General features: G+C 39.9%; 1 protein-coding gene across 10 annotated transcripts in view; it reads left to right on the top strand.

The window, feature by feature from the left end:
- The window catches only part of FHOD3 (formin homology 2 domain containing 3), a 415,762-nt gene that overhangs the window by 263,767 nt on the left and 124,396 nt on the right, over positions 1–27,599 (top strand). For all 10 annotated transcript variants that reach the window (XM_042797959.1, XM_042797958.1, XM_042797961.1 and 7 more), the window contains exons 7-8: positions 17,423–17,534; positions 23,775–23,869. In XM_042797959.1, the coding sequence (XP_042653893.1) occupies positions 17,423–17,534; positions 23,775–23,869 (207 nt within the window). The remainder of the gene's footprint in view (positions 1–17,422; positions 17,535–23,774; positions 23,870–27,599) is intronic.

Genomic DNA, 27,599 nt, shown 5'->3' with positions numbered 1-27,599 from the left:
GACACATCTCGTATGACAAAGATGCAGAAAACACTGCAGCTGTTCTCGTGTGGAAGGGGAAAAGTGTCAGTGCGGGGAACAAAAAAGCAAGCTGCATTTTCTGCCTTAGAAAAGCCATCCCACAGCACCACCTAGCAGACACGAATGGGTATGAATAACCAGACTGAACAAGACTGGAGCAAAATGCTGCTGGGGGAATGGGATGTTGAGCAGACTCTGTGCTTTAAAGCATCTGTTCCGCCTCATACCTAGCACAGGTCCTCAATGCGAGCTGAGTTGTGCTGTGCTTCCTTCATGCAGCTGTTCCCCTTTCCTGTCGAGTGTTCGTAGCCTGATACAACTAACTAATTTCTCTGCATATCTGATGGAATACATCTTCAATTTGGGGAGTTTTTTGGTACTCTGGAGTGGTGCTCTTTGGCTCCATGTATTTTTCAACATGCCTAGCTTAATCGGCGTGATGGCATTAACTATCTTGAAATTTTTGTTCCTGTCTGAATTGGTCCAAGGAGCCAGGGGGGAAATCACCCAGCAGCCTGCTGAGGAATACTGCCAGAGCACGCATTTTGGAGGGCCCGGCGAGCACAACCTGGTCCCACCCACACAGCTAGGGAAGGTATCTTAGAAAATAGTTAGGCCGCAGCCACTGGCTGCCTCTGTTTTTAAAAGTAGTTGTTTTACATGTTTGCTTTTCTAGGGGGACCAGAACACCAGCTGACTTTTCGGCTGCAAAGGTGAAGTATTTAACGGGGAAACTGTAGCAGCCTATTGCCTTTACGTTGTTACTCGATTCATCTTGTTCATCTCCATGTTTTGAATTGCCTTTTGGCCTTTGCGCTGCCTTCCTAAACAGGTGAGCGGGAAAGGCTCTGGCAACACCCACTTGTGGGAAGCTGTCTAGAAGGAAATATTCAGGGCTGCAATTAGAGGTGATTTCAGAACACAAATTGGAGTCGGTTATGCTGACCTAGAGCAGCACTTGTCCTCCTGGGAATTGTACTGTGGATATATGGGTTACTAAAAACATGACTTAGTAATGGGAAGGAGTACTAGGACTTTTAGCTTGCAAAGGTTTTTAGTTTGGCATTATGCATGTAGGCTGATCTGCTTTGCTGCTCAGAGGCAGTACAGAGAGATCTGTGGCAGCAAGACTGAAATCCAGTCCCTTCCAGGTTCTGAGACCTTATTTCCCTGGTTCAAGAAGGTGACTGGCTGTCAAGACTCTTAACTTGCACTGTAGCATTGAGAAAAATTAGATTATTATTGTTGTTATTATTACTCAGAGCCAATAACCACCATACAACTAAATCCATATGTGGACACTTAAAATATTCTTCCAGATATTGTGAGACTCTACGTTTCTGAAAGGAAATGTGCCTATGAAGTACCTTGAAAAACTAAAAAAAAAAAAAAAAAAACAAACAAACAGGTTTTTTTCTGGGGTTTTCATTATTACTGTGGTAATATCTTTCATGCCCTTCACACAGTTGTTCCAGGATACTTCTCGTTTCTTTTATGAAACTCTCTAGATGTTTAAGTAAATGTTCCTTGTCAAGTGCGATGAGAGCCTACCATGAAACATTTTCTAAAAGCAGGTGAAATAACAACAAAAGTAAGAATTCAGTGTGATTTTAGTACTCTCAGTAAACTCACCTCTTCAAAACTTGTACTCTACTGAGATGAAAGGGTCAAATTTCAATTACATTTGCTTTTGGGTAAATCCATAGGAACCATTCCTGTCAGACGTTACACAGCTACCGCAATGCATTTCAGTTGAGCTTTCTGGGATACAAAGGATCATGTTCTGCAGAAGCTTATTTTACTGCTTTTGTGAACTGCTGCCTCTTTTTAGGGCATCATTCTATCTACTGATTTTTGCCTGCAGTTACTCTTGACTTCAGAAGAAAGTGGAAGTAATCTGTTGTGGTTACTTCAGGAAAAAGAAAGGCTTGGGGGTTTGGTTCTTTTTCTTCTTCTCTCTCCCTGTTTCCATCTTTACTGCTCCCAAAGAACTGAAACAACAGCCCAGAGTTAATCTATGATGCAAGTCAAATCACTGCTGATTATGATCTCATGCTTCTGTGGGTTCAGCTCTTTGAATGACTGTGGCAATTACTTGGATAAAAACTATACAAGTCCCAGATGCTGAATAATTCTCAAATACTACATCTCAAATATGTTTCATTCTGACAATTACGAAACTGAAATGCGCATTAAATAATGCCCCAGTAAAGGCCCATCTGACTGTGCAGTGGCTTGGTCAAATGTGGTTAGTCCTCAGGTTCAGAGCAGGGCACCGAGAAGGGTCAAAGGAAGAGAAATCTGGGCTCTGCTGCTCTGCTAGCTGCTCCCCTAGCCTTGTCACCGCTGCTGCAAACTTACCTGTAGCTATCAAGCTACAGCTTCCTAGGGACTTAAAGGGAATATATTTTTGATTTCAGTTATCTTGTTATGTTTCTGTTTGGGTTTTTTAGACTTGTGTCAAGAATCGTCACATTTCAGGTGAATTTGGAGGGTACTCAGTGATACTTCTGAGGCTCTTTTATCTCACTTGGGAGATAAGGAATGTAGTCCAGGTTCGTCTTTGAGCTGCACGTCCAGATTTCCAGGAAAGTATCCCGTAGGGAGACTTTTACATGGACAGATGTGTGAGTTCAGAAGCCCTGCTGGACCTGTCAATTTTGAAAGTGAGTTTCCAAGCCTTGAATACTTGTCTTAGCCATGTTCCAAGTTTGCTGTATAAAAAACATGTTTCTAACCCTCTGCTGTCAAGCTAGACTGAAACTAAGGATGGTGGTGCTGTTGATGAACTGAGACACAGATTCTGTGAGTCATAAGAGGTTTGTTAGGAGGGCACTCAGTATTCTCTTAGATGCGTGGGAAAAGAAAGTCACTTCAGCTACAACATCACATATTTTTTTCTTTAATCCCAGACCACACCTGGCTTGCAGAGAACTCCTAGAATCTCATTGCATAAAAGGTCTTGTCTTCAGGTGACTTGTGAACTGAAAAATACATTTTAGGCATCTGTATGGGCATCTCAATCTTAACATATGTAGGAGTGCTCTGTTATACTGAAATCAGGTAATCACCATGATCTGGTGAAAATAACATGTTACGGATTTTTTTTGCACGCTTTTGTCCCTTTCAGTATCTGTATGTTTGGGGGGTGGTATGGATGTGTGAGAGAGACAGAAAATAAATTGCAGGTGCCAAGCTTCAAAACATGAAGAGTGCCTTGGGTCTCCAATTTCTTGTTCATGTTCTTGATATAGCTGTTATTATTTAGTCGCACTTGATCGTTTAGACATGGTGTTGGACAGCTAGCTGTAGGTGGTTTTGCAGGGAGTTGGACAAGATGACCTCCATAGAGGTCCCTTCTAGCCTCAGCACTTCTGTGAATCGCCCAAAGTTCCTCCTCCTTTCTCTGCTGTAATGGTACCCACATACATATGTGTGCCTCATGCGTTGAAGAAAACTGTAAAAGCCAGATTTTTTTTTTTTTTTGTGAGTTGTAACAAAGAAATTTGCTTTTAGTCAAGCTAGAGTTGGCACCTGGACATGGTGATGAATCTGAATACTGGAGTTCTCTCTAGGATGTTAACAAAGCTGAACCTGACATTATCTAATCTGCAAACCTTTGAAAGACAAGTGAACATAAGGTGATTAGAGTTAACCCCAACTTGGGCTTGGGAAGCCTTTGCCACATTACAAGGAGTGCTGTAGAGAACCACTTCCATTTTTGTTATCCAAGCAGGGGTCTGAGGGGTCTCTTTGCACCAAGCATACATCTTTCCAGTTTTTAAGTTTGTTTGATTTGCTGTCAATCTGAGCGTGGATGTGATTAGTCTGGTTGATGTAAGTCAGAGGAAGGAGGTAGCTTGAGGTAGAGGGATTGCATTATCTCCTTGCACATACTGAACTTTGTATCACTGTGGTATGAGAGTACTGTTGCCTACCATAATAACGTTATATAATCTTGCCATTCTCCAGCTGTATGCAGGAGTTGCATACCTGCTAGCATTTATGACAACCAAAATTTAAACTATCTCCATCTCTGTCTTCTTACAATGAAGGAGGGAATTAGAATAATGTGAAATTGCTAGGGCTATGTAATTAATCAGTGCCTTAGCTGAAACACAGTGACTTGTGCCCCCATAAATCAGGTTTCTAAATGCTACCTGTGCAGAAGATTCTGCCACTCATCTCAGAAACCCACCACATGGGAAGTTGGGAATGTGTCTGGGCTCAGTTACATTTTGGTTTTCATCACGGAGTCCCGTGTATTTAGAAAAACGCATCTGGACTATACTGATGATGTGAACTGGATTTGAGGATAGCCACCTCTTCCAGACCTGGAAAAGCTGTGAAAAATAGATGATTGCTGGAGAAATTTGACTGCTTCCGTTATGTTTTGGTGCTTCTCAGAAAGCAGCTTTATTCATTAACTTTATTTGGCAAGTTCTCCGAAGGTAAATAGATGGGTCTGGTTTTGCAGAGCAGTGCTTCTGAGTTCCTTTTTGTGCCTGATAATACTCAGAAGTCTGAAAATAGAGAAAAATCTTCCTTCTATACATACAATGAAATACTAGTACTCTTACTGCTCCAGTAATGTGGAATACATATATATATATATATATATATCCTTTCTCTAGCTTTACTTTATTAGTTATTCTTGCAAGGGGAGTTTGTGGTGTGTTTGTTCCCTGGTTTTGTGTACAATATTTGTTCATTCAACGGTTTTATTACTTCAGTAGTTCAAACCACTAGTATGTTGCTTTTTCGGGTGCCTAAAAAGGATCACGTGTTAACAATTACTTGCTTAAGAAGGGTGTTGCAATAAGTAATATATAAGAGTTTGAACTCTTTGTTAACACGCTATCTTCAACCATTTCCACACATTTTATACATAGATTGTTCTGATTTTGAGTTTTTGCTGTTGAAATGCTGTCTATGAGATTGTACGATGTCAGGAAAGGACTGCCAACCATATCATTAAACTTACAGGGGTTTTCAGGTGAAGTTATTTAAACCCAGCCATAGTTTTGGTATTTGATGTGAGTATTTTTTAATGGAACTGTTGAAAGAACAAATTTCACGTGCATAAAACCACAGAATAATAACAGAGTAGTTTTCCACTGTACTTGCAGACTCAAATAGTTTTTTCCCCTAGGGCCCTTGAACTCAGCATTGATATTATTTAAACAGGACATCGCCAAGGCCACTAACTCTAGCAAGTTGCTTCATGAGCAGTAGAACTAATGGAGCAATTATTTATCTTTGTTCTCCTCCTTCCTTGCTTTTTCCTTCCCATCTCACATGCTCTCAATACCATCAGTTCAGCCGTGTATCCCATGCCTGTCTTTGGTACAACTGGCAGCCTGCAGTGTGGCTGGTGGAAGGCTACATGAGGACTAATTTTCTAGCTGGGTCCCTTTCAAAACGGCTGGAAACTTCCTTTTCTCTTATGAGAATGCTGGCTTGGGGTCTTTTGTAATGCAGTTTTAAATTTGAGTAGGAACGTAGCTCAATTACTGTCATATATGACTGACCTGAGGGAGCAGATCCCATAGTTACAGCAAAGTTAGTCTTCAGCTGGACAGTGGGAGGGACGGCCCTGCTGTGTAAGGAGATGGGTAAAAATGGAGTGCTCCTCGTGACTGTCGTGTGTTTGAGTGGATTTAATTTTGTAAGGGGGCTCTGAGAGAAGGTGCTCTGATTATTTCCTTATTTCTCAGTTTGCCCCTGGCTTTGACCATAAATCAACAGAGCCACACAGTTTATCGGTGATGACTTTCACAGTCCGGGACAGGATCACCTCTGAGCTCCGCCTGGGCTGTTCTGTGCATTGGCCAGGAGGAAAACTAGCTTCATGAAGACGGCGAAGTTTTGAGATGCTGCTTTGTGCACAGTTTTCACATCAAACGTGCTGCAGGTCTGAGGCCTGTGAAGCACTCTCTGCCAGTGTCATGAGGAAATTATTTTTTGCATCACCTGCAGGTCAGCCCGTATAAATCAGAGGTTTGAGTATGATAGGAGGTGGGTCGACAGAAGAAAGTGGTTTGATAGAGAAAACTGACATGGAGCAAGTGGACTTCCTTCTACATAGTTTCTAATCACTTATTAAAATGATACAATAGTGATTTAATCTTAAATCTAAAGCCTGCATTTGGAATTTAAAATATTTCTGAAAACATATATTAGTCAAATATTTACTTTGAGGTTTAAAAAAGGGAAATAAGATGCAATGTTACATCTATTTGCCTTTTAAGTTTCACAGTACTTCAGCTTTCCCATATGTAAAATGTGATGAATTGCAGCATGTTTCATAGAACTCTGAGGTGCCTTGATTATTGTAGATGGCTTTCAGATCCTTAAATACTTTACATGATGTAACATACCAGTAATTTACCTTAGTAACAGGTTATCTAATCCCTTCTCTCTTTAGTACTGGTTGCCTTTTGTATTGAGTACAATGACACTGTATTACATTAAATGCCTTTACAAACCAACGTGTCACTCAGCTGCATAATGAAAGCTGAAATAGCGTGATACGAAAGGGATTTTGGAGAGGTGAGTAAAGATAAAGTCCTGTCTGCAATTAAGTTCATAAAAACTCTTTTCCTCTCCCAGATTTTTGGAACACAGCTAAGGAAATATCAACTTTGCCCTGCCCAAGGAAAAGAAGTTGCTGAAACTGCCATTCACCCAAACCTTTCCTATTGCCAGAGGTTCAGCTCAATGGGCATCTGCTGAGGACAGCATAGCTCAAGGCTAACATCATACATCAATGTAGAGGGCTGGTGGGAAGGCTCGTCACACAACTCTTCTTTCATTATAAGAAGAAAAAAATAGGTGCCAAATGGCCTTAACCGTACTTCTCCTATGCAGACACACACACACACACACCCCATTCTTGTGATTAATTTTATTTTGCAAATTCATCTATTACGTGAAATTCTAATTTTCCTGTGGTTTCATAGCTTGTTGCTTATTATCTACTTATCTTCCTGTTACCCAAACATGAAATGCCACTGTTATATCTGTTTGCTAAACAGATCATCGGGATAGTGTTTGAGAGAGATAAGGTTATTTTTCATTCATTCTGCTCATCAGAAATGCACATTTTATTTAACAGACATAAGACTAATTCCTAAAGACCCATCTTGTTTAAGCAGTGGGACATACCCTTAAACTACTTTGACTGTGACCTAAAGACCTTAGGTCATGCATTTGCAGTATCTGCTGAAAAGTCACCTACTCAGACAGCATGTTTCTAGTTGCAAAGTTGCATTAGAATGATACTGTAAATGTCACAGTATTTTTTTTTATTTTTGCTTAAGGCTAGTTTAGTATGTGTCCAACCAAGGTTATGTCATCTAACGAAGAGGATAGGCTTTACTAGACAGTCTCACTCTATGATCCATAACATGAAAATGCTAGAAATAACTTGCTATATATAAACAATTTGAGGCACATGTTTGTAGGAAAAAAAAAAAAAAAAAAAAAAGAGAAGATCTGTTTCTTATCAAAAGCTGTTTGATAGCACATTACACATTAGCATGAGTTTTAGCAGAAGTTGGTTCTCATGTTACTGTAGTTTCTCTCAAGCAAGTGTTCTATACCTTATCTAACAATCAATACAAAGGCACAGAAGGCAAGTCTAGATATACCGATGCTGCTCATTTGGCTTGAGTCCTAGAAGATACCAGCATTTGGGAAGGGTTAATAAAAGCATCAACAAGTTGAACATGATGAAACTGCACAATTTGAAGAGGGAAATGGAAAAAAAAAATCTTACTGTAGATCTTTACAAGTGAAGCGTAATTCCTGTTCTGGACACAGGCTGGTGGCAAATTTCCAGTGAAATATTTTTGTTTTGTGTTTTTCAATGGAAAAAGCTAAAAATTTAATTGAAACCAAACCCTTCTATTTCAGCAAATTCTGAAAGAGCAAAGGAAAAAGGTGCTCAAAACTGGGGGACTACCTAATAAGTATTCCCTGTTGGGGCCCTTGACAAAGATGCGATGACACCATCTCAAGAGTCACCTGAGACTAAAGAAGTTTGATCTTTTAATGTCCTGTAATACCCAGGTCCTATCCTGTCCTCATTTCTGGCTAAATAATTATATGTCATTTTCACACAATGAACAATTCTCACAGGAATAACCAAGGGGATTGGTCTGGTTGTAGGGGAGGAAAACAAGACAAGACTGCTCTCACTTTGGGTTTTGTCCTGCAAAGCTGTGAATGATATTCCATTCATCTTGTCATAAAACAAAGAAAAACATCGTTTTAGACTATTTCATGGGATCAGAAAGTCACTTCCCCACCTCACAGGAAGATTGTCGTTGATATTCCAAAAGGAGGAGAGGGGAACACCCAAAAAACCCCGTAGCATCTCTTGTCTCATTCCAAGTTCTGAAGCACTTAGTTTTTTAAACAATGTATGATGTGGTGACTGCTGCATGAGAAATGCAGCTACATCATTAGTTCATTACAAATGGCTTAATACAGGACTGATTTCTACCCCTGACATATTCTTTTTAAAGCTCCCATCAGAATTGCATGTATTCAACTGAGAGCTGCTTTGGCCTATAATATGCTTTGATTTGTTGTATGAATTGCCTGCTTCTGTGTTTTTCAGCTTTTCATTTTACCCCCTTCTGTTTCTGGACCATGACTGATGATGTAGATAATAATTTCCAGTCATGAGTTGTTTTTTTTGTTTTTTTTTTTTTTTTCTTCCTGTTGACCAGTCACTAATCACTACTTGCTCATCCCTGTGTTTTGCTGGTAAGCCAGATTAATTTCTTTTTAATGGCCTTCTTTCTCTTCATGTCAGAAATCTCACCACAGATAAATGACAGATACACACCACATATGCAGCAGTGTACAGACCTTAGAATCATTATCCAGTGTGTTTACAAAGTTTTGAGAAACTTCATTTTAAGAATAGTAAGTGCATGCATTTCTCTGCCATTCTTAGCATTGCAGACTCTGCAGAGAGAAAAGCTTAAAGATTCAGAATTAAAAGACTGTTGTTCCATAATTTTTGAGCATCCTGCGTCTAAGCATAACAGGGATTTTCATCTCGATCTGTCTTTTCTACAATGTCTGCGCCTTCAGTCCTAGGCCTCTAAAGCATTCAACAGCAGTTAATTTGCCTTATTGAAGCATCCCTCCCTGAAGGTTGGAGTAAACATGGCTGAATATTAAAATGGGGTCTAGCACTATTTTAATATACTCCAACTAATGGAAATCTCAATGCTTAAAAGATAGAGGTGGCTTCACACACACCTTCTTACATGTTCTAGTGGTATACCAGCGCACAGAAACATAGATTGTTTAATAGTTACAGCTCTAATGATAGAAAACGCCCAAGTGTACACAATATTCAGTATCTAGAATGGGTTATTCATTAACTATATGCATACTGTATGTAACTGTTGCTTCCCATGCATCTTGGCTTTCTGATACCTGCATGTGCCCCACACACCCTGTGACTTGGGCAGTTGTTGCCTCTGATAAGAAAGTAGAGGGATTGGCATGTCTTCATTGCAGCCTAGAAATCAGCTTTTGAGGCCCCAGCACATACATACTTTTTCTCCCTTCTAGAGAAGGGTGATTACAGTCATCTGAGAAGTTTTGTGGTGTTCTGTAGGTTATTTAGACTTCTAAATTTTTCATCATTCTCCTTAGAAGAGACTGCTTCTGCCTCAAAGTTTAGATGGAAAATGAAGCTGACTAGAAACACTTGGCTCAGGTGACTCAGAAGGATCCCATTATTCAGATCATTCTTGCATTCAGGAGCTATGAATAGAAAGGAACTGGATTACTAAATAGTCATCAGCCTTTTTTGGAATGAAGTAATTGACCTCAAATGTCAGTTTTGGAGAAGAGAGTCAGAAGGAACTTGGTTTGTTTCTCTGTTCTGTAAGGCATTTGCAAATCCTAGTAATAGGGGTTTCCAAATGTTTTACCCCCTAATGTCTTTCCCCTTGCTTGTTTGACATCCCCACACCTCCATTCTGGTATAATTTTCTCTGAGTTAAGTGAACACTCTGTACGGCACATTTACAAAGCTATTGGCTCTTGCTGTAGATGTTATGGTTCTTTCCCGTGTACTTCTGAGATAGCTGCTCTTCAGTCATCTCATCAGAGGTGGCTCTCCCTGCTTGTGCACCCAGTGCTGCAGCTCTTGGCTGGCTTTCTGCCGTGCAGATGTGGGAGAGGTCCCGTAAGATGCTGGCTGCAGTGGAGACATCCTTGTTATGTAAATACAGGTGAGCGGCTTGTGCAAAACTGAAATTACATTGTTCCAGAGAGTCCAGAAAATTAGTATTTATCAGAAAGAAACTGGAATGTTGTATGTGTCAGGTAAATTATATTTCTAAAAGACTGCCCGCAGGTATGCGTCCTTGGCAAAGGGCTTTTGTATGTCGTGCATGCACATACCTGGCACAGACTGCCTGGTTGAGAAGTAAGATTAGCCTCTTTCCACTTTGTACTCGTCCTGGTTTATGGGCTGTAAATACCTTAATTTATACTGAAGCTATACTACGCAAAGGGATGCCAACATAAGATTATCCAGTTGTCCTTCCTTATCGTCATCTGTTTTCAATATTAGATTTCTGATTTCAATCTGATTTCAGGATTAGATGTTTCTCTGAGAACAAGGGAAGACATGTTCCAGGTGCATTTTTATCTTCCACAGAAAGAAAGTGAACAAAGAAACTGTCATGTTTCTGGGAAGTGCCACAAAACACAGACACCTTATGCCAAAGCATTGGTAAGATAAGACTGTGTTGTGTGGTCGTCAGAGGCAAACCTTCCTTCATACAGAAGAGACAGCTCTCATTGTCCATATGCAGTTACGCTGAAGTTGAAGCATAACCCTGAGGCTTCTAGTGCCATGTAAAGCAACAGTAAAATAGTAAGCTGGTAGCAAACAAGGAGATGGAGGAAACAAAGAATAATATATGTACTGGTGTCTCTGTATATGTGGAAGTGTGTGTGTGTGTGTATATATATGTATCTGTTGTTTTATCAGATGCTGAAGGAGCGCTTTGAACTGTTAGCAACAACAAATACGACATGAAACCAAAGAGCTGGGTGCAAACTCTAGTTGAATCCCAAATTATAATTTGGAAATGTTAGAAGATACTTTTTGTCACTGCTTCACTACAGAGGGTTTTTTCCTCATTTCCTTTATTGTTTTGTTTATTTATGTTCCCCCAGTTTTATCCTTACTCATCTCACGAGATGCATCCAGAGACATGAAAGCCAAAGCAGCGCTTTGGTCTCACTCTCCTCTCTGAACAGGAGAGTCAGGTTGGGAACAACAGATATAGAAAAATATGGAACATGCAATGTTGTAGGAAGTCCTAGGAGTCGCAGTGCTTTTTTGTTCACACACATCTAACTTTTTGATAGATAAGTAAACATGTCCTGTACTTACTTTTATGGCCTTAGCACTAACGGTGTAAACCCAAGGTGAATGTTGTTAGGACTGTTTTCTTATGGCAGGTTTTAACTGGCACTTTTTGTACATCTTCCTTTTTTGCCTCTTCTTCATTTGCCTGTGATTCTTCCTGGAAAATTAACCTTTAAAGGGTACTGAGTCCTGGTAACCCTTCTTAAAAAACAGGGGGAATTACTGGTGTTTCTCTCAGCATCACGTAATTTAATTCTGCCTACTCATTCTGTGTAAGAGAGTATGAATTTGAACAAGAGTTGGTAGTGTGCCCTTGTGTGAAAAGTGGGCTGGGCTGGCAGGAATGTAGCCACCAACACGAAGGAAGCGCCTCTCCCAGTTTGGTGCTGTTAAGACTGCATCAGGAGGTAAGGGGTCCTGGTTTGGGCTCCTCAGCACGGGATAGATATTTACCTACAGGAATGAGTCCAGTGGCGGGGGGCGGGAGGTCACCATGGTGTTTAGGGAGCTGGAGCACATGGTAGAGGAGGAAGAGGGAACTGGGTTTGCTCACTTAAGAGGCTAAGATGAGAAGGAAAGCTGTGTTAGGTCCATTACAACTTAAATTATTCTAAGGTCCTCAAGCTCAATATTTATGTTTCCTTTTCCTTGCCTAGTACAAAGAAAAACAATATATTATGATATTATTACAATATGCTATTATACATTTATATTATTTATTATAGTAAATATTGTTTATATGTATATAAAATACCTGTTATATATTTTATTTAAACATATATAAAATCTTCCAGGAAGATCTTTCCTCCTCTTGTGAACAGAAGGTGGTTTTATCCCCTTGTGAAACATGAAACTGAGTCTCAATGCAGCTGCTGGTGGGCTCTTCCCACAGCACTAGATCTGAAGTCGGGGACATCTTTGCACCCCAGAAGACAGAAACGTTTCAGCTTTCTCTCACAGATCAGCATCTCTCACAGATGGGCTGGACACAGTGGTTGCACTCCATGTTTCTTTAGCTGCAGGTCTGCCTGGCCGTGTCCTGTCACCAGGATGAGTACATGGCCCACAAGGCCACGTCTGCGCTTGGATTAGGCTTCAGGTGATTTGGCCATAGTAAACTTTTAGTTAAAAATCCAATGCTTGTTTCTTCTTTAAATTTGAATAGCGCAAATCGAAAGCAAATACATTGCCCTGAGTGAAATATTAAGTTTTTACTAATTTTTTTTTCACTTCCCTTTTTTTAAAAAAAAAAATAATAAAATCCTAAATTTTTATATCTGGATTTTATAAATATTGCTTTGGTCTCGTAAGTCAATGAACTTTCTGACACCATTCCTTGTAAAGGCTAAAGACTTTCCTGGCAAGTGATTAACAACTGGGACAAACCCTCCCATGAGACATGAGTTTTGCAGCCTGTTGTGTGGTCTCTTTGGCTGGGTCTGTAACACATTTCCGATTGTCTGAATATAAAGAGATAGAAAGGAAAGGGACTGCCAAACTCCACTGTATAACATAAAGCATGTTGGGGGGAAAAGGTTTATAATTGTTCTTCTTCCTTTTACATTGCTTGGCTACATCTTATCTTTAGCCAGAAGATGCTAACATCATTTCCTCTCTATAAATTGGCTTGCACGTGATACAAAAACACAGTATTACTTCCTTTTCTAACTTAATAAAAGTTTTCATAATTCTGTGTTTTGACATTCAAGAATCCTGATTTAATCTCAGAACTGTTAAAACATCGCTTTACCAAGCCAGTGGGCATGTGTATTGCCTCAATGAGCCTTCTTTTTTAAAGCGGTAATACTTAAGATGGAAATTTAGAATTAATTGCAACAACCAGTATTTGCAAAGTGATGATACCAGGACTTTTTTTGAGATAGCACAGCATATGTCTACCTCCTTCATTGCTCTTCTGACGTCTAGTCTTATTTGAAGTAATAGTGTGATTGCCCCGTGGATTTTAACAGAACTGTGGCTCTGTCGAAGCTGATTCAGAAAGCAGTTGTGCCCATCTTCAGTACTAAATGAGAGCCTGGTAAATTCCAGAAATAATCTTAAAGGTCTTCATTAAGTTTTTAACAGTGATTCAAATAGACAGTGATTCATCTACTCGTGAATGAAATATGAAACTCGTTTCTGTTGCTCCCATTGCTGTGCCATCGGGGTACATCATATGAAATAAAACGATACCAGTGACTGACAAAAACTCTAGTGGCTTTACAAAGGGAAGCAAGAAAGTCGATGAACTGCTGCTCTTTTTTCCTGTTAAGTAATCTCCCAGTTTTGAGATTTACATTCATTTTCTTTGCAATGTAGCTGTCTACTATTTAAATAATTGAAAAGGCATGCCCTGCAAACATAGTTTGTAATTCAGTCACAGAGATAGGAGGATCTCCCACTTCGACAGTCATCACAAATGGAAACTTTCTGAATAGCTCTGGTATTTTGAAAGTTGTGAAACAGCCAACCTTGCTCTTGGTTGAAACCCTTCCAGTTGCAATACCTGGCATTTAACGTGTCGTCAGCAGCATGTGTGAGCTGCTGCAGGCAGGTCAGGCCCACAGGTGGTCATGAAGGGACCATTCAACAGGCAGGACATCACGTTGGAGGCCATATAAGAAAATACACCATGCTTCACGTGAGTCTTGGCAGCAAGTATCCCTGAAACAGACCCTTCAGAGACTTCTCGGTGTCATGGTGGATAATTAGAGTTGATTTTAGTGTGAGCATGTCAGTCTCTGGACTGTCCTTGTGCCTGGGGGTGACAGGCTGTCAGATGTCTTGCAGGGGTTTTGGTTGGCTGAAGACTGCAGCTGCGAGATGATTGCCTGCTTCTGTCAAGAACACTATTAAAGCAGTCTTAAAAAGCCCTGTTGTAGGATGTGTGCAAAGGTTGTGTGGGTCACGGGTAGCTAGTAAGTCCCCAGTGCAGGCTTTGTTCAGCTTAGTCTGGTACTGCAGTATTTTGGTTCTGTACTTGTCCAAGGTGTCTAAAGCAGCATGCAGGCTTCAAAATGCCGTTTCCCACTGAGCAGGAAACAGCATGTTTTAAATCTGTTTTTTCTCAAAGCTAGTGTCCATGCTGACTACCAGCAGAAAGCTGCCGTGGTAGGTACCTTCACATACAGATACCTCCACGTCCCAGGGCTGATTGACTGTTTTGTGAGGAGTTGGGCATGCCCTGAAATTTGCAGGTTGAGGAGCTGAACTTAGTGTCCTTCTCCTACCTAAGTGGCAAGCAAAACATAGATTTCCTAATCGCTCTTTTTTCTCTGGGACTACTTCTGGGTGGTATTTAGTCCTTATGCTGTCATCTGTTAGCTCGTTAAGCACAGGAGGTTAACAGCTGGAGACAGCACCCCAATAATCAGCTGGCTTGAGCCCTGGTCTGGTGCAACTGCAGTGGGCTGCCCTGAGGCTTCGCGTGATTTGCAGTGTGGCAGATACAAGGTGCATAGGGACTAACTCCTTATTACAATAGCTGCCGTGGCCAGCAGGCAACAGTTAGAGCAAAGGTATTGCAGAAGGCCCTTCTTTCTAGAAGAAAAAGAGATGTGCAAAAATAGACATAAGCCTATTGTGTCCCCCACTGATTGTAGTCAAATGGAAGCATATGGAAACTTTGCCATGGAGTACTTATGTGTAAGTGCATCCCGTTGTCACCATGTGGCCAAGCTTTGAGTTTTTAAGAACCATCAAAAGTAAAATTCCAGATTTCCTTTCTGGGGAAAGGAAACTGGTCAGATTAGTAGGCAGTACACAAGTGGTTGTCTGGGAAGTACGTTAATGCTAGAATTGTTTATAGTAATCTGGTAGCTCCTATTTTATGAAGTAACTTTACAAAACAAGTGAGGACCTGGTGGAAATTCTTTCAGTATGTTTATTAAACAGTTGAACTTGATTGATAAGGAAAATGTCATTGCAGAGCAGAAACAGTGTGGTATTGGTCTGAGAGGCAAATGCACAGATGTCCAGTGCAGTTGTGGGGAAATGATCTGTTGCTGTGTCATCAGATCTCAGTTTCCTTTAATTTGACTACCCCATGGTATCTATGAAGTATCACTGCAGCAGTACAACTGCAAATGAGGCTAACCGAGCATCTTAAGGGACCTGATCAGGTTTGTCACTGGGATTTCCTGGCTGTCAGCCCTAAAAGTAACTAATTTGATGATACCTCAAGCCTGAAAATGTCTAGATTCAACAACAGATGTTGCGTTGCTGGTACTTTCATTGCAGTGCATTAAGCTCAATTCGGCATGAATGGGTAAAACCTGAGAAACCAGGGAAGTTCACAGTGAACTCTGTGTTTATAGCAGCAAACTGCGTTTCAGCTCATTACCCCGAAGCGAGCTCTACTACATTTCTGTGAGTGGCAATGTGAATGCAGTAGCTTGAGTCTATGCCTGTTGTACTCGCAGTCTATTTTAGAATATAGACACAGTCACTGTCTTTGCATCTACAAAATGATTAATAGCGATTCTTTGCCTCTTAGGAGAGTTGTGTCAAGAGGGCTTCAAAAAATGAGGGTATGGGAATGAGCTAATACTGACAGACACTATATCTATATATCCCTGAAACAGTTTAGCAATACAATATAATGATTTTTTCTTTTTTCCTTTCCTCCTGCATGAGACATTTTAATGACTAAGTGGTTATGTTTCAGAGTGCTTAACAACTTCATGTAATGAGACAAAGATAGGGATTTTCTGGAGCGTGGCTTATCTCTACATGAATGCATCCTGAAGTAGATTTAAAAATGTGTCAATGGCAAAGGAGGAAGTAATGACCACATTATGGTAGCTGACTTGTTAAAAATCTTACACTTTATTGGATAGATCTGTTGCAGAACAAGGTAGCAGTAAAATACAGTAAACTTAGAAATACCTGATTTTCTGGAGCTTGTTTCAGTTGCTGTAGGTTGGAAATCGTGTTTCTGGAACCAGCGGTGTATCACCTTTTATTTGGCTTTAAATCCACGATTTAGATTGAGGATATATCAGATTTGACCTAGAATCAATTCTCCTAGTAAAAACCCACTCAGCCAGGCACATAGAGCCCTGCCTATTAAAACAATCTCCTCATTCACATCTTCTTCCATTAAAAGCACCAGTTATTCCCTTAATTAAAGAGTTGGTTTTTCACATACCTGATCATGCCAAGAAAGTGCCTAAAATTTCTTACTCAGCACTTTGAAAATTATCTGATAGTCAAATGATCCTGTCTGGGAGTGGAAGATCTATGATGAAACTTGGTAGGGTTTGGCTATTGATTTCCAGTAGGTCCATTTTACCAATGTTGAATCTTTACTGAACTCACACTCCTCAGGATGTACAAAAACCTGAGTTTGAAAACTTGCAGGCAGAAGGCTCAGTTCCCGTAAATCACACATTTAATGACAGAGTGGGATAGTGAAAGATCGAGAACGCTTTCTCCCAAGTTGTGTTAAATAGTGAAGATTGATGTATTTAATGATCATTAAATAGTAACGTTATAAGAAAAGAATGAGGAGAAAAATTGTAAGAAAAAGCACGAGTCAAAAATCATCCCATCATACAGCAGTTTGACAGCATTAAAAGTTCACGGTGAAAGGGGGAAATAAATGTTGTGTTGAGAAACAAGGAAATACATGCATTCTTAGCTCAGTAGGTTCTGTGTGCATCAAGCTTTGGGCAAGGATGTTGGGAGTGTGCATAGGTGCGTGTATAGGTGTGATGTTCAACCTTCTACTACATGTTGCAGCATCAAGCTTTCATTTAGATTCATTGACTATTGAGGCTTGCTTATGAGAGCACTGTCCAGTGATTGGAATTTTCAGCCAGCTGGCTACCTTTGATTTTTTTCAGTCCTGGCACAGCTTAATCTTTTCCATTACTGTGTTATTACCCAGTCTGGATCACTGTGCTTGTGTCTTGCTCGGTGTCATTTAGCACATCTGGAAATGCTGTGGTCTGCTGAGTGACAAGTCGCACTTTTTTCTTCCAGTTCCGCCTGGTGGTCAAGACAGCGCTGAAGCTGCTGCTGGTGTTTGTGGAGTACACAGAATCCAATGCGCCACTTTTAATCCAGGCGGTATCTACCGTCGATGAAAAGAGAGGTGAGTAGCCTTCCTTGGGGGGGATGCAAAATCCCAGCACTGCTGAGATCAGGGAGGCAGCTCATCACTGATTTCAGTGGTTCTAGAGTTGCTGTTGTGATGCCTGCTTTGTGTGATGTGCCCTTAATTTCTTGATTAGAAGCATATTTTAAGTATCCATGCAATTTGAGATTGTTTTGAGCAATTCATCTGCAGTGGGGAAGTGAAGAATGAAAAGCTGAGGAACTTGATTGCCTCCCTAGGCACCACAGTCATTGCTCCTTCCCTGCACCCACGTGTAAAGTAAGCCCCGCTGCATCTTCCGATTTTGGAGGCTCCTTTGGGTCAGGCTGTCTTTCCACTTCCTTCTGAGAAGCAGAAGTCTGATTTAGAAGAGAAAATGATACCTAATCAGTGTAATCCCTTTGAAGAGAAAGATGAGGTCAGTAATAGTACAGGCTTTATAGTAAAAGCAAAACCATCTGTTGTTACATTAAAATAAAGCCCCTGAGCAGATATTACGCTATGAAATCTGTTACCCTTCAGGCTCATGAAAAATACTTGAATATGTATACTGTATTTTTTGCAAATAAATAGAACAAAAATGGTTCTTTCTTGTTCTTCCCACAAAGCCATTGCTAAGCTCCTGGGGCATTCTCTCTTGATGCAAAACATTCCTTTGCCTCAAGGAGAGTTTTTGAGGTTGGGAGAGCCATTGTTGTGGTCTCAAACACATGGAGGTTGAAAGCAAGATCCCCTCTGTGGAGCAACTGCCTTCATGCTGAACTTGTTTGAGTGACTTGATATGGTAAAAGTGAAACAAAAAAAAGTTGGGGGGATGGGGAGAAAGGTGATGCCAGAAATAGGAGAAAGTAGCCAGATTTTGCTTTCAGCTATCAGAATTAATGCGTTAAAAAGATTAAAAAAAAACAAAACAAACCAAAACAACAAATTCTCTCTTATGGCAGGGGAGCAGGCGGGGACTATTTTAAAACAGTATAACACTTTAGTTGGTGGACTCTGCAGGTTGGCTTTCTGTTTTGAATTAAAACCATTAAACCTTACAATGCCATAAGCAGAAATGTAATTACAGTATTCATGCAATTGTGAGCACTATGATTTATTTTTACAGTCATTCTTAGTATTTTCTCAGCTCTCTGAACTTAGTGGTATTCAAATTGCCATCTATTCACATGCTAGTAAACCTCATTAAAGGAAAAAGAGAAAGAATGGAGGACACTAAACATACTACCATGCACTGCGGATTCCCTTCTATATCTGCAGAACAGCCTTAGGCAGACATTTACATGCCTCAAAGTAATAAAACAACTTAAGTTGCACACGTGAAAAAAAGTGATGCTTGTAGTTAGTTGGTTACATGTTAGGAGCATGAGGAGAGGGTTTATGGGAATTCTCATACCTGTGGGTTGGCGGACTGTCTCACAAATTTCTTCAAATAACTTAGCCCCACATATCTTTTTTTTTTTTTTTCAGTAGTAAGCAGTTGCACTTAGCTGAAAAACAGATTTTTTTTTTTCTTGTTTTATATTTAGTTCCTTTTTTAGGTCATCAGTGTAATAGCCCTTCACTTTTAGCTGTGGATGTGCTATGTTTTAATTTATGTTTTGAAATTAGTGGCTTGTAACTGAGGAACATGCGCCTTTAATGACCGATTTAATGGAACAGAAATACAGAGGAAGAAAAAGCAATGTGCTTTTTTCTTGAAACATTCTCATAAATCTTGCAGGTACATAATTAGGTTTAGCGCTACTTTGAAAAAAATCCAATGTTTCATGTACATACAAGGTGATGAGATATGACATAATTCCTCAACATGTGTACCACACATGATTAACATAAAGAACCCTGTATTATCTCAGCCTGGATTCAAAGCAATCCCATCTGTGGCCTCTATGTGAGAATACATCCATACGCAAACCGAAGTGCCCGGATCCACAGCAGCGCCGGCTCGACTCTCGCATGCAAGCAGACTGTAAGCGAATAAACCGCGTGGCCCTCATCATATCGGAAAGTAGCTTCCACTTACACTTCCATCTAACTCCCCTTTGCCCCCGCCCTTTCTTGTTTCAGAGCCCCAGAGGAATGTGATCTTTTTTTCAGTTTAAGCATACCAGGACCGTGCAGGCTCTGGAGAGTGGAGCTAGCATTTCACTCCGCTGTCTGGGGCTGCTTTATCGCAAGCATTTTTTAGGACAGAGATTAAAGCCCTGTGACTGATCTGGACACTGTCACATACTGCTAGTGCATTAAGTTTCTGCTGCCTGACTTGTTGTTTGTCAGTGGCCTGCATTATCAGTTCGGTACTTTCCTTGCCATTTCACACATAGTTAGATGGCCACTAAATTAATGCCTGCACTGTAGCTATGATGGAAGGCTATATGTTCGGTCGTATTTAAATAGCCAGGAATACAAGATGTTGAGGTCTTTCCAAAAGTATTACCACCTTTCCATCCTATGACTTTTGAGAGACAGGCACCGTATAAGTTGATGGCAGTCATCAGGTATGGTTAGGGGTTTTTCATGCTTTATACACACTGTGCACATCTCGTTTAGCTACGATGTCAAGATTTTTTGTAAGACATGAATGACAGCATTAAATGAAATGCATCAAACATTTAAAGGGGGAACTGAGAAAGGACTGAGACTTAATGGGCAACATTATTCAATAAACAGACTGTAAAGCCTATAAATTTAATATAGGCTTAATTGTTGCAACCCCATAGCTCTTCATGTGTTTATGCACCATGCGTGACTACTTGGAGTGCTGTAAGTAGTGTTAGGGTTGAGGCTCCAGCCTTCCTGTCGGAGTAGCCATGATAATGAGCTGTTACTAGTGAGAAGCCTGTGAAAGGCAGTCGAGCAGTTCTTGTTTTACCCATTAGAAGGCAGGAGAACACACACAAAACTCCATCTCTGCTATTTTACTTCAGTGAGCCTGTTTCATCACTCCCATCAATTTTGCGGCAAGTCCTGCATGAGAGTCGTAACCTTAGGGGAACATCCCAGTCGGATCCCAGAAGAATTGCTGGGATGCTACATCATCATTCTTTTACATCATCATTCTTCTCCATCATGATCAGGTGGAGGAGACAGGCAGGAAAGTATGCCTTTTGAGATCTGGCAAGCATAAATGATTGCACTTACTATTTTTAAAAAATAAATGTCATAATATAAAAATATTAAATAGATTCACATTTTTTACTAGAAGTACATATGCATTGACAAATGTAGATCTGAGTTTAGGTTTTTCAGGATTTGTTATATTCTGACCCTTGCACAGAAGACGGAAGCTGTAGATTTTAGCTGTGCGTGATAGTTTCCTCAAAGTTTCCTCTCCATGTATAAATGGAGAGCTTTTGATATTCTTCACAATACAAATAACCTTTTAAAGGAAAGGGGAAAACATTATGTTTTTCATATCTCTTGTATGAACGTCATTGTTTTACTACAGAAACCAATGAATTTAGAAAAGTCAGCAATTTTCTTAGTGTATGATTTTCCAAGGTATCTTTCACAAAGATTAACTGCTCAGCTTGAAAGGAGAGGGAGCGTGTTCACTGTCATCCTATCATTACAGAAGTATCGCCTTGAAAATTAGTTTTCATGTAGATTCCAGCCTGTGGTCTCATCTTTAAGAGGTTACTCTTCAGGAACAACAGATTTGGTAATCCAAGCTCAGGACACGAGAGTGGATGAGAGCAAACACCTGCCCTAGGTCTGCCCGGATCCCATGCTGTCCAGATCACAAGTTGGAAACCACAGACTCTCAATATACATATGCAATTAATATTAACCCAAATACAGCAATGTAGTAAGTTCATGGTGCAACTTCCACACCAGAACTGCCTTGTCCCCGGGCTGGTAGACAGCCTTATGGCTATTTCCCTGCTCACTCCTTGGCTGTTCGGCTTGAGAATCATCATAAGGAAAATAGCATTTGAAAAGAAAAGTTTAATCTGGTACAAATGGGAGTAGCTCTAATCAGTCATTGACAGTACTGCCTCCTCTTGATTTTAGTTAGGGAATAGATGAAGGATTTAAAATTTAAGGCTGGATTTTGTATATTACCTAAGTTCACTACCTTAACTGAAGACTTTGAAAGATGGATGAGCTATTACAGACCTGCCTTAAAAGTAAGTGTGCCCGGTTAGCAGTTTTTAAAGATTGTATTCTGAAATAGAGAAGAAGCATGGGTAGAAGAAAATTATATATCATCCTTGCAGGAAAAGAGAAAGGTGATCCTGAAAATATTCTTTTATGATAATGGACAAATATTGAGACGTTCAGGCAAAAAAAAAAAAAATCAAACAACAGGGTGCCGACTTTAAAAAACAAAACAGGATTGTTCCAGTAAGAATAAAACCTGCCTGCAAAGTAAAGGCATGTTACCCCAGAAGGACTTTCACAGAATAATGCAATGGATTAAATAATTTTTTTATGTTGTTGTCAATTTGGTTTTTTCCAAATGGCATTGTTATAAGTCAGACTTGCATAGTTCCCCATCTTGTTTCTCTTTCTTATTTTCTTCCATTTTTATTTTTCACTGGAAACCACAGGAAAACATTTTTGTAGTGAGGATATCATTCCTACTGATCATATATCATTTGTGAGCTGAGTGAATTTGTTCCACATGTCTTTTGAACGTGTACTGCACAAAATGTCTGGTAATATAGAAAATCTGGTGAAGAGGTGTCTGGTGTGTTTTCATTACAGCCTTGTATTTGAATTCGTATTTAATTAGTAATGCACATAAATACATCTGGGGAGCTGAGAGAGGGTCCCCCCCTCCTTTGATTTTTCTCAAGATAAGGAAGCTCTCATTTATTATTCATTATTAAAGATCAGATACTGTCTGAAAAAGAGGGGGAGTGAAAATAACAGAAATATTGCTGTCTGTGCATTCACTAATAGACAGGTTTTTCTACACAGTGCACTGCTATCACCTTGAAAATGGAGCTCCTTGGTTAGCAGAGATTTGATATCTGTATAGCAGGATATATATATATGTATAGTATCAGCATGAATAAACAAGGGCCATTATCACTGTGAGAGTAACACAGAGTTTTAACCTCAGGATCACTGATCAGGCAGCAGCAGGTGGTTGTGATGACACATTTGCATTTTGCTCCCTGATTATACACAAACTGTCGTCTTCCCTATAGTGATTAGCGGATGTGGGCTGTTGGAACACTGTGCACGTTTTCCTCTGAAAATCAAAGACTCTCACCATTATGCTTGTGTAGTTTAATTGAGTATCTCGAAGTTAGGGCTAGCTTTCTGCTTCACCCTCCTCACCTTTAACTTTACTTCAAACAAAACATTGAATTACAGTTTTTCATTATTTACTTCAGCTTTCTAGATAAAGTAGTCACGTGTGTTTTTTTTTTTTTTCCTTTGGTAAATACAACCATCTGCCTTTTAGCCAAATGAAGTTGGATGGTTTTACAAAGTACCTTCCACACGAGAGGTTATCTTGAGTCTGGCTGGCATTGCCTGTCTGATGTCTTTGCCACAATAACTCATTAAGTCACTTGGGTTTAGGCATCAGATAACCATGCAAATGTGAATCAAGCAAATACGTTATAAATGGAAGCTCAAATTGTGACCACACTTAGTGGAAAAATGAGAGAAACATATCTGAAAGTTCTGTAGGGGCGATTCTTAGTAAAATAATTTGAGTAAGAACCACAGCAAAAATCTTTTCCCTTCATTGATCATTTCCTTTCTCCAAGACACACAGACTGTAATTTGAGAAAACTGTGCTTTTCTGCCACACTGTTTGGTTAACAGGACGGACTTAATGCAGCATAACTCAAGCAATAGCACTAGGAATGTGAGCAACAAGGGCACTGAAAGCCTAGCATGTAGGTTTTGGTTGAAGATTTATCGAAGCTGATGTGAACCGATGATAGGTGGGGTAAAATTCCTCCCACGTGATTTTTAGTAGTTCAGTGTCAATCAAACTGGGCTAACAAGGCTTTCTTCGTCATCAAGGGAGAGAAATTGGTACCTTTGGGCAAAGTCCACCCGGCGTGTACTTCTATGATGCACTGTAGCTTTCACCACCTGCATTAACTTCACTCTCCGTGAATCAGGGGGAGGCTGCAGGGGAAGCTGGATCCTTCCACTCGATCTTCCACCTGGCCACATATTCCAGCTTGTACTGCTTCTTGGACAAATGTTGAGGCAATAGCTTTCCATTCTGATCGCTGTCACCAATGGTTTCTGCTTTTCCTCTAGGAGCCAAGCCGTGGTCCAACATCATGGAAATCCTGGAGGAGAAGGATGGGGTTGATACCGAGCTGCTGGTTTACGCAATGACCTTGGTTAACAAGGTTTGTTTACTTTGTTAGCATATCTGGTGGAGATAATGTTAGTGTTTTCAATTGTATAATAGTCTTCCCTGGTGAGAACACAGGACAAAGGAGATCTGTCCTGGAGAAGTTGCAGGACCAGCTGTAATCAATCAGCACACTCTTGTTACTTGTGTTGCAGTCACCCAGAGGCAGCAGCTGGGAGCAGAATTCCTATTTTGCTAGATGCTGTGAGGAAACGTGTTACGACATGGCTCCTCTCCCAACGCTGACAACGCAGTGCAAAACAAAACTCAACAAACTAACTCGACACATTATCCAAGGGGAGAAAGAAAGCAAGTGCTGGTGAAAAGATCACATGCTCACAAAGGCGTGCATTGTGCACAATTTTCTACTTCAGATCGTTTAAATTTTTTTTTACTGCAAACCAAATATGATTAATTTAACAGGTCTGAGTGCTAGTAAGAGTGTTTCTGCTTTAAAAAAAATTAGGTTACATTTTTTCTTCTTTCTTTATATATTCTGGTGTCCTGTATTACAAGTAGTAGTTTTGCAGTAAAATCAAATTTTTTCCGAAGTACTCACTTGTGCTATGAGGGAGAAAGTGAAAGGCCCATAAATGTTAGAAATTTATTAGTGTAAATTCTTTAAAACTTAGCGTCCAGTCCTAAACAAATCTTAGGGTGACTAAAATTAAAAATGGATTTTTTAATGAGCACAGAAGAGAAGCATGCTACTAGCAAATCAAAATAGCGATGTGTTTTATGATTATACTTAATAGGCCAGAATACTATGGAATATTATTATTCACTATTTTAATTTAAAGATCCTGAGTTTGTCAGTGGAGGTCATAAATCAAGCTGCCAGCTTATTGTGCTTATGGCTACATGGTTGGGGCCGTGGGTTGCTTTGGTGTTTTTTTGGTAAAATGATTTCCTAATGGCAGATATTATCCAGCAAAGATCCCTGAGAGGGCCTAACCTCTCCTGGTGACATCGCTGATGCTTCTGTGCTTTTACTTAGAGCCTTACATGGTAGTAAGGATCCTCTTGACTTTAAAAGACTACCTTAGCTCACTGATGTACTCTTTCTGAACGGCATCACCAGCTTTGTATGCTTCTGTCTGTAGCTGCTATTAAAGCCAAGGTGACTAGTTTTTAACGTCTCCATTTTACACCTTGTTTCGTGTACCGGTTCCTCGTTCTGAGATAATTCTCTTCATCATTTGCGCAGTTGTAATCTACCTGGTGTTTGACTTCTTAAAAAATTTTTGTTCTCTGTTGACTCTTTTATTATCTTTTATTATTTATACTTGATTCCTTTAGCTTGAGTTTTTCACCACATTTAAAGCTATTTTTAGGAAGAAGTAGTTCTTTAAAAACTCACAAAAAGAAAAAGCATCTCACAGTCAAAGGAGAAAGGCAGTTATGAAGATCAAGGAAGAGAGGAATCCCACAATGCCACCCTTATAATTATGATCTGGCTTATGGACAGCTTTATGATGTTTTTAATGGGATTTTTTTCATGATTATAGAGAAAACAGCAAGCAGCATGTCACAGTTGTAATTTTTTTCCCCCGCAGAGAATACAAAGAAGGTTCAGATGGTTTCAGCTTTTCTAGATGAGAAAATGTCAGAGTTTTCAGTGCAGAGTCCTCATGAAGGATTTTGTTTTAAGGAAGCATACTTCTTCTCCTTTTTTTTTTTTTTTTTTTATCTCCTTGTATACATTTACAGACTGTTTTCCTTCCTGCTCAAGAGCACAAGACACATTTGCCCAGACATAAGAATTGCTCCAATCCTTTTATCCTCTCCTTCTCTTTTGTTGATGCTTAACCAATGTACCTATGTTAACATTTCATGAACTCTCTTAATTTGGGGGGATTTAGGCATTAATTAATCTCTGAAATGAGACTGATCCCAATGCCGGTACTTCTGGTTATGTATAGTTCCAGTATAAGCTTTGTTATCTTCCTTTGGTTCCTATGATCTGTAAGATCTCACTTTAACCTCTACTTTCTTCATTTTTATTGCTGAAGTCTGGATAGATTAAAGCCTTTGCATTTCCTTTGTATAAAAAAAAAAAAAAGCACAAGGCGCTTATAGAACACAGAAAGAAAATTCTGTGTTGCATTCAAGTCACTTTCAAGTTAACTGCTGTAAACCCTCTTCATTGTTGGGATTACACTGGAAGCTTTGCGGTTGTAAGATTACTGTTGATTTTCTTTTTACCTTTATTTAATATTTCTTGGTCTCTCATATCATACCATATATTTTTAAAAAAAATAGATAAAATAATTACAAGGTACATAAAAATTAATATGTTTTTAGTATAGTCAGATTAAGCACTGAATGTTTTTTAGCAGGTCCAGTACAAGACTAGAATTTAAGCACCAGCTTCCAGGCCAGTGGTTACGAGTGGGAGCTTAGAGTACCACCCACCAGGGGTCCCCCAGCTGTGGTTGAAAAAGTGCATTTTCAGGCCCGTGTGGTGTTAATACAGTAGCCAGCACATCGCTTTTTGATGCCCTACCTCAAGAACCCCACAACTGGAACAATGATCATCTTACGTCCTGTCTGTGACATCGGCCACACCAGACGTTTTAGAAGTTGTGGTTCCTGGGAAAACAAATAAATGAGAGGGGCTTCTTTCTATCCCGAATCAGTTGAAAACTTGGCTAATACCCTTAAGCGTGTTTATGTACCGTGTGGTGCTTTTCACCACAGCACGTAAGGTTTAGCTAATGTGTCTGTATCGAGTGCATGGGCCCTCTAGTGAGGCCGAGTCTGCTGAACGTGTGGTGACCAGAGCAGAACTCTTGTATTACTTGGTCTTGAATGTAAAGCATTGCACACCAAAGGGACTTTCTGTTGTCTGCGTCCTCTCTGCACCACTGCTTTATACCGTGATTGTTTTGTAAATGACAGAAGGCACCATACTTAGGAGTTTTACTCGCTAGTGTCATCCAGGGCTGTGCATTTTAAAAACTGCAAATAGAGTGAGCCTTTCAGTGTGAAGCCAGGTGTAGCCTAGCACTGATTTATGTCAGGTTTTGTTCAGAAACATAACTGAGGATATGTAGTGATAAGAATACTGTGCTATTACTCGTTGAGTATCTTGTCTAATGGGTTTTATCATCTAGGAAAATATTTGGCTGCTACACTCCCATAAAACTTTTTTTTTTTTCCCCCCCAATACAACTGCATTCATTTTCTTGTCTTTCTGTTGGACTGTTACAGTTAGTGGTAGGTGAAAGGTATTGTTTAGGCTTTCGTAAAAGTGTTAAGAAAATACATCAGGCTCAAAATTCTTGGGCCGGGGTTTTGGCTTTAATCTCGTTCAGCATTCCAAAAGCAGCCGCTGGAGAGGGAAGAACTCAAAGCTGCACAGGCTTTGCTGCAAGAGCTTGGGAAAGCAACTTGGAAAATCACACAACAAACAAATAAAAATCTTAATTCCGGGATGTTTCCTCAAACCAAAAATGAATAGAGGCATAGGAGTGAGTCTTGACATTTGTACTCATGCTTCCTTTGTACACCTGAGTTCTGAGGAGTTTCAGACTTGAAATCCCAGTTTTGCTCTAAACTAGTGAGACCATAACAAAATTCAGCAAGCAAACCACAGCGTATGGTTTAGACACGCTCTCAAAGTGTTTAAATTTTAATTGTCTAGACAGGTTTTCATTTGTGAAGTTCACTCTTCAGAGCAGAAGGAACTATTTTGGATTTGTATGTGTATTTTAATAACGGAG

Source organism: Tyto alba, unplaced genomic scaffold (genome assembly GCF_018691265.1).
Source record: "Tyto alba isolate M040663 unplaced genomic scaffold, T.alba_DEE_v4.0 Super-Scaffold_27, whole genome shotgun sequence".
Lineage (NCBI taxonomy): Eukaryota > Metazoa > Chordata > Aves > Strigiformes > Tytonidae > Tyto > Tyto alba.
The sequence above is the reverse complement of the archived record's forward strand: the minus strand, read 5'-3'. Positions and strand labels throughout refer to the sequence as shown.